Source organism: Orbicella faveolata, unplaced genomic scaffold (assembly GCF_042242905.1).
Source record: "Orbicella faveolata isolate gen_17 unplaced genomic scaffold, um_ofav_v1 contig_26, whole genome shotgun sequence".
NCBI classification, from domain to species: Eukaryota; Metazoa; Cnidaria; class Anthozoa; order Scleractinia; family Merulinidae; genus Orbicella; species Orbicella faveolata.
Genome location: NW_028301554.1, coordinates 79,609 through 87,428, shown reverse-complemented (window position 1 = coordinate 87,428; position 7,820 = coordinate 79,609). Strand labels below are relative to the sequence as shown.

Here is a 7,820-nt window from a genome sequence, read left to right as displayed (position 1 = left end):
GGGGAGGGCTAGGAGGGGAGTAAATTATGTGAAGTGCTGATCTTATTAAGAAAAACATGCTGAATACCAGTTTCCATCGTCCACTAAGAACGTGCTATTGAACGGTTCTGTTGGCAATTTCTGTTTGGCAATTTATTTATGTTTCACTCATCTTCACGTGCACCTGTCGTCACATGAACTTCTCTGATTGGTTAAAACCGACATGAGGAAGTTGATGCTTGATTGACGCGGAATATTAAAATTTAATAAAGAAGTTTTCAGTTTGGTAGCTGGGTAAAGAGGTTTTCTTCACGTATATTCAGTTCTTAGGATAAGGGCTGCATGCTGTCATGTTTTATATTTTCATTTTGTCTGTTTTATTCGTTTCGTCGGATCTTATAACCGAGGCAACTTGTTCTGAAGGTAAGTGAACATTATTTACCTGCTTATAACTGTATTTTACTTATGTCATGTTTGTGCCTTTTTCTACTTTTTAATAACGAAACGTCGTTGAGCACTGTTCTGAAAAATCACATTTTCATGGCACAAGACGGAGAGGTGTTTACAATTTTGGCCATTCACCATGTTATACTCATAAAATGTATGATTTTTGGAATAAATGTTAAGTTAATTCTGCATTTTTCCGGCTTTACCGTTCTTTGCGGGACGTATTAAATATCTAAACGTTTTTGAAACACCCAGGAAAAACGAAATGTGCAGGTGAACACAGTACAAAGTCCGTCGTATAAACCACAGTCCAAAATGAGACTGAATAGTTAGATAAACATAACTGAAAACTGCAAACTGAACGATTGTATAGAATCATGTGCTGGTTCATTTATCGAATGATCCCAGTTTTTATAATAAAACTAAACAGAAGAATTGATGGGTGCTATGAAACTTGCTAAAACCTAGGTAATTGTTCGAGGGTTAATAACTGAAGCATTAGGGCTGATTTTCCAAAAAAAAAAAAAGAAATGGCTTGAATTTTGAAGAGAGTTTTGAGCCTTTTGGTTTAATAATAATAATAATGGTGATGGTTTTTGTCATTTAAGGCAGTTATACGCCAACATTAAAATCTTACTGAGTCGGTGACGGATGGAAAATACTGCCTTTAAACAACTTTTTTCACAACGTATATAAAAATTATGAATTAAAAATTAATGAATTTATAATCTCATGAATTTTCCAAGATCACATCATTATCCCTTAAACAAAGAAAATGATCATTGCTACTGATGCCAAAAAGCAAGCGCGACCACATGTAAAAAAGTGAAATTCGTGAACGGGTTTTCTGGCAATAAAGTGCTTGATCATTGTGAAGAAAATCACCAATAAGCGAGATTGGAACCATTATGCTTTTAACAGGTGGCTTAAAAATATTGACTTATGATCGAATGTCGTTTTTATGTTAGCCTAATAGCTCATTGTAGGTAAAAAAAAGAAAAAAAAGCGGGGGGGCTTTGAACAATTGTTTTCAACTTTATGTTCTTTAGTCATTCTTTCTGTTTTTATCTCTTAGATTATGTTTCTGTCATCTTCTTAGATCTTTGCTCTTCAATTCTGAGAACGAAATAAGATTTATTTTGCACTTTTATGATATGACATATGACTAACAATTAACACAAAATTTCATATTTGTTTAGAACTGAATCATATTTTTTTACCAAAGAAAGTGCTCATCAGCTAGTTTAAAATATGGACCCGCCAGTTTGCAAAACTTTATCTGACCAAAACACTTACATTCAGAAACGCAAGCCGTGCTCTTCGCATCAATTCGAACGAAACTTTTTAAGCGTTGCCTCATAAATAAATGTCCTTTGTAAATATTTGATGCCTTTCCCCAATTTTTACATAATATATTCATATGCAATCCAATGAGTTCATACAGTGCTTGGGTTATTTTCTACTTTATTGCGAGGGACGTTCTTTTGTTCGATGTCTGGGGTGCTGTTTGGCATGCATGGCTGCTTATGAAAAGCCTTCTAGTGAGACAGGCAGGTGTAAGCAGAGTTCCAGGAAAAACCATTTCCAACCCATGTTATTGAACAACTTGTGATAAATTTGCAGCACTCAACGTAAGTGCGCACACGTCTGACCTAACTTTGAAAGATATGTTGAACTACGACTTGCGACAGGATTTCAACAGCTTAACGATTTCCACTATTTCCTTGTCATAAAGCTACTAACAATCGCCTTCACCTGAATACTTTCGTTGTTTTGAGTGCAGTTTCTTGAAATTTGTTTTTCTCCCCAGGGTCAAACGTCTTACATCAAGAGAACATCTACTCTACCACACAAAGTGTTCGGCAACATATATTCCTCAAAGAAGAGTTCCATTATTTAAATGTGCCAGGAATTGGATTACATATGGTTTACGACGTCTTTGATTGCACCTTTGAATGCCTCAGCAATCATTTGTGCCTTTCTGTAAACCTAGCTGCCTCCAAAGGGGCCGACGGAAGGCTGTGGTGCGAGTTATTGTCTTCTGATAAGTACAGAAACTTCACGCAGTTCAAGGAAAACAAGAGCACTCATCACTTTTTCATAAAGGTGCGGAACATTTCAAACACAAAGCTTTTCAATTAAAATACGGTACAACTTGTGCCACAATATTTATTTTTGTATTGACGAGCTTTTCCTCTTTTTGCAGGGTCGTTGTTCTTCTTCGCCTTGTCAAAACGGAGGCACCTGCATGACAAAGTATAAACATGACACGTTCGAATGTCTCTGTAAAGCAGGCTTCACAGGAAAATATTGCCACAAAAGGCGTAAGTGACACTTTCATGAGATTAACATGCAGTACCATGACACAACAGTACAAGGCAAAAGTCCAAGGCTTCTTTTTGAGAGTGTGTCGCTCACGCTACTTACACATAATATTGCAAACATTTATAAAGTGCCATCGATCACATTTCTTCTAATTTCAATGATAACGGATTTGCCACGTGTATAATTCCACCCAAACGTGTGGTGGATTATGCCTTAAAAGAGCTACGTCACGGTTTGCCCATCTTGAAAAGTTTAGCCTAAATGTTTCAAGTTGGTCGTTTCTAATCTGTGTCAATCTTCTCCATTCTTAACTATCCTGGTTTTTTATGGTTTATTGTTATCTCTTTGGTGTTCTTGATTTAAAAGTAACTTTGTAAGTGGCTAAAATAACGCAAAATATCGTCACTGAGCTCCTTTAAGATCTTACGTCAGTAATGGGATCACACGTAACACCACAGAAATTTAAGTTTGATTTCGCTTTCCTGTCTCTGCAAGTATACCTTTATTCTATACTCTTTCGAGCAGAGGATAAATAAATGGTAGGGTCTTTTTCTACTTGTATAAACATATAATTCTACCCGGATTCAATATATTTTTATATAACGTACTAATTGAGTCATCATGAGGTTCAGTAAATACGATAAGTTATTTTGCCATCTAAAGAGGTATAACGGCTGTTAATGGACATAATTTCATAATTCTTCTAGCTACGTCTTGCAAGGAAGCGTATGATTATGGCGCCCTGTACAAGTAAGTCATCTTGTATACTTGACATCAATGATTTCTCTTCGAGATCTCACACCTAGATATGTTATTTACGCCATCAATTATCCAACCGACTGTTTCTAAAAACATCTCTTTTGACCATACCGTCATGGAGTTATTGTGGAAAAGAAAGAGTTCGCCAAAAATATGACAAGAACTTATATTGGAATTTTTCGTAAAACTAAAGCCTTTTCGGAACCGTGAGATCCAAAAGAACCTGCGCATTTACTCAGCATTTACACAGATGTGCATATTTATTTATCCCGTTCTCTCTTGTTTAATACTGAACAGGTCCAACGCCAGTCAGTTGGTTACCCTTAACCTTGACTCAAAACCAACTTCCATTCTCTGTCACATGGGGGATTTTGGATGTGGAGATAGGGGATGGACGCTGGTCATGAAGATTGACGGCAACAAGGTATGTCATTGGTCAACTGAATACCATTGCCATTTTCCAATTTGGAAGACATAGATTACTCCAGATTTCTGTTAAATTCAAGGACGCGCTCCTCTAGTTTTCAAAAACTTCATCTGTGGGTGGTTAAAACCGATTTTTCCATTGATGAATTGTTATTGTTCCAGTTTATGATTTGCTAAGCTTCGAATCAATGCAATTGGCATTCGCTTCGATTTTTTTTCTCCCAGAACCAGTTGAGTGTAAAACAATATTTTTCTCACTATCTCGTAAAATATCATTAAAGAAACTGTTTACTTACTTACTTACTTACTTACTTACGTAAGTAGTTTGTACGTGTACTTGACAGACACACCATGTAAATAATGTCTGTATTTTGAAATAAAGCAGGTAAAAAAAAATTAAAGAAACTGTTGGGGGTTTCAGGTGTTCAAAAGTCAGTTAAAGTTGTTAAAGTCGGTGAACAGAAAATCTCTTTAAAAGGCTTCAATTTTATCCAATCTCAAAGGGCTTTATTTATGTACCTCCAGTATTTGCTATTTTGCCAAAGTTCCATACAATGACCTCTGTGCTTCAATTATAAATTTCCTCACTTGTGACTTGTGTTTCTTGTCCCCAAGAACTTATAACGCTTTTTGATACCACTGATGTTGGCTTTATAACCTCATTTCCAAACGTTTTTTTCCACACCTCTTATAAGTCCCCGCCGGATAAAAGGCCCCCATCCTTCCCGTTTATAAGCTCACCCAAAACCCCTTATAAATGGGAGAGTCCAACCAAAATAGTTTTCTGTTTACCTATAGATGGGTCTTTAACCGGAAGGTGGTATAAACAGAGATCTTCACGGTATTTGGTCAACCGTTTGTAGATTAATTCAATGCTCTGATGACATTTGCTTGTTCTCAAGGTCAACCGGCGTAAGCATATCTTGCATAATGAGTGATTTTTAAGATGAGTTTGAAAATATCTGGAAATAATTACACCTTGATTATTTTCCAGAACACCTTTGAGTATCCCTCTGGGTACTGGACTAACAAAAATGAATACAACCTTGCTGGAGGGGAGACTGGCTTTGATTCACAAGAGACCAAACTGCCGACCTACTGGAACACATCCTTCTCCAAGATCTGTCTCGGTATGAAGGTCGGTCAGCTAATCAAGTTTGCCGTCATCAACAAGACTGCTGACTCGCTCTACTCACTAATCGCTGACGGGCAATATCGCGCCACGTCATTGGGTCGTGACAAGTGGAAGACGCTGATTGGTTCTCAGGCCTACTTGCAGAATAACTGCAACTCGGAAGGGTTTAATGCTCCAACTTACAGTGGATCTCAACGCAAATCAAGAATAGGCATCCTTGGAAACAACGAATTGGATTGCCGTTCTTGCGATTCTTTGATCGGCTTTGGTAATTTTTTGGGTAACACATGTGGGGATGGCTCGGTCGTAAAAGCCTTTGGATATATCTTGGTCCAGTGAATGGAACCAAACATTAAGGGTGCACTGTCATGACCTCGAAATGTCAACAAGCCAAAAGCCTTATTGACATTAATTGTAGCCTAAGCAATAAAAGTTAAGCTTTGTAAAAGATTACAATAATAGTAATAATAATAATAATAATAATAATAATGATAATAATAACTTTATTTGTAACCATAGTAAACCTGTCGTGAAAACACGGCAAAAGTTAAAAAAAAACTGTTGTTTTTACTATCATCGAGGTTTGCCAATTCTCTGAGATCGTTATTAGTACAAGTTAAGGACAAAACAGAAAACTTGAAACAGTGCGGAACAGTCTATCACATCATAGCTAATATAGGGGGCATTCATTGTGAACAATGTGACAGAATATGTTGGCGAAACTCCTTGTGATTAGAAACTAGAGTAAAAGAACATCTTTCGAGGAATTCGTCAGCCATTCATTAACATTCTAAGCTCACGGGACATTCAGTATAGATTCCAGCAACAAAAAAAGTTCTTGCCACAGAAAACAACACGTTCAAACTGAACGTTGCATATGGGAGGCAATTGAACTCCGGTTACAAGGCCCTCTTTGAAAAAAGACAATCTGTGACACTATTTTAGCCCCCCTCTAATGAACTTGATATAACTCTTCTTCATATTCACATTTTTACTGTGGCTGAAATTCGATTGAGTCGACCGCAGCATTCCACTTTTTTAAAGAAAAATAATTATTGCGCTCTGACTACAAAAAATTATTTGATATTTTGACTTTAGTGTTGTAAAGCCTTTAGTCAATTCATTTTGAAATAGTGTTTAGCATAAACAGTCAAGTTATAAATATTAATTCCCACAAGTTCATTAGTTGTATAACTTAATAACTATCCTTTCTAGATATAGTTTCACTGATTGATTGATTGATTGATTGATTAATTGATTAATTGATTAATTGGTTGGTTGGTTGATTGATTGATTGATTGATTGACAGCAGTGGTAAGCTGCAGGAACAGTATAAAAAAGATGCACAAGACTTTTTCAGGCCTCTTTGCCAGATTCATTACTTTGTCAGTGTAAGTGTGTTAAATGTGTGCTTCTTTACTATTCCAGTTTTCTCTGACCCTACTTATTTTGCCCCTGTTATTTTACCCTTCTTATTTTGCTTCTCTTATTACTGGGCTACGGCAAATATTTAATAAGAGAAACAAAACGTCAAGAAAAACAATAATAAACTGGAAGCGCGCGCTTTCCTTCATAGTTAAAACAAGAAGACAGTCAAAACACAGTGTAAGAAGACAAGGGGCGTTTTCCATTCGACCAAAAATTCCGGTAAGAATTTCCGGAAATTTCCATGGGCGAATGGTACAGACTTTACCAGTGTGGAAAACGACAAGCCGCACAGTTTTGTTCGCTTGGAATTTTTCAATGCCTTCGAGGTTTAAATCGCAAATATAGAAGCAAACAGAACACTAATATGTCGACATCATGACACACAACAGCAGGGACCTTATACAAACCACAACGGTTGCGAAAAAGTCGCAAAACGAAGGGTGTAATGAGTCGTATAATGGTTCTGCACGCGTACGCGTTGTACATTTCCTAGCCAGCCTACGCAAGACAAACAAGTACACTAAGGGAGAATTATTTTTATAAAATGTTTTCTTCACGAATTTAGCTGCAGCTAGTATTTATCGACATATAAGTGGAATGATTCTAAAGTATTTCCACTTTCGAATACGCGTTGCTGTCATCCTTGCGTGAGATGTCCAACTCGTTGTGATCGCGGCCAAAAGAACTAGCGCTGAATAGAAAATCGAGAATTTGCATAATTTCCGAAAAAAAAGACAACCTCGTGAGTTTTACCCAAATTTTCGAACATGTTTTCCTGGAAATTTCCGTTCCATTTGATATTCATCCCGGAATTTCCAGAATTTTGGGTTGAACGATTCGCTTTTCGGAAATTCAACAATTTCCGGATTTTCTGGGACCTTTCCCGGGAAATTTCCGTACCATTTGCCCTCGTTTCGAAAATTTCGGAAATTTTGGTCGAATGGAAGGCGCCCAAGGTTACCTGAGAAAAACTACGCAAACTTCTTCTTGGAACGAGAGTAAAAGCCTCCAAATTAGCGGCGAATGAAATGATGACTTCTTTCTTTCGAATTATTCCAAAACAATTAAAAACCCAACATTTTTCTCTCAATGTCAGTTGCCTTTCGGGCACTACAAAGCACTAAGGCGTTCTTAAAAATATACGATTTTTTTCCGTCAAATGTATTATAAGAACATTAATAGCCAATATTTTTCTCGATAGAAATGTTATCTTTGAGCCGTGGTTTGCTTTGGGCGCAGACACCTGGGGCCCGTTTCTCGAAAGCCCCGGAAACTTTTCGGGCCCGCAAAGCCATTTTCAGTTAATCTGTATCAACAAACA

General features: G+C 37.0%; 1 protein-coding gene across 1 annotated transcript; it reads left to right on the top strand.

Moving 5' to 3' along the window:
* Window positions 1-2: 2 nt before the first annotated feature.
* Window positions 3-6,422, top strand: LOC110048227 (putative skeletal organic matrix protein 5). Its single transcript, XM_020754019.2, has 6 exons — window positions 3-402; window positions 2,237-2,532; window positions 2,633-2,750; window positions 3,459-3,501; window positions 3,808-3,934; window positions 4,931-6,422. The coding sequence occupies exons 1-6, from the start codon at window positions 330-332 to the stop codon at window positions 5,408-5,410; spliced, it is 1,137 nt and encodes a 378-aa protein (XP_020609678.2). The 5' UTR covers window positions 3-329; the 3' UTR covers window positions 5,411-6,422.
* The last annotated feature ends 1,398 nt before the right edge of the window (window positions 6,423-7,820 follow it).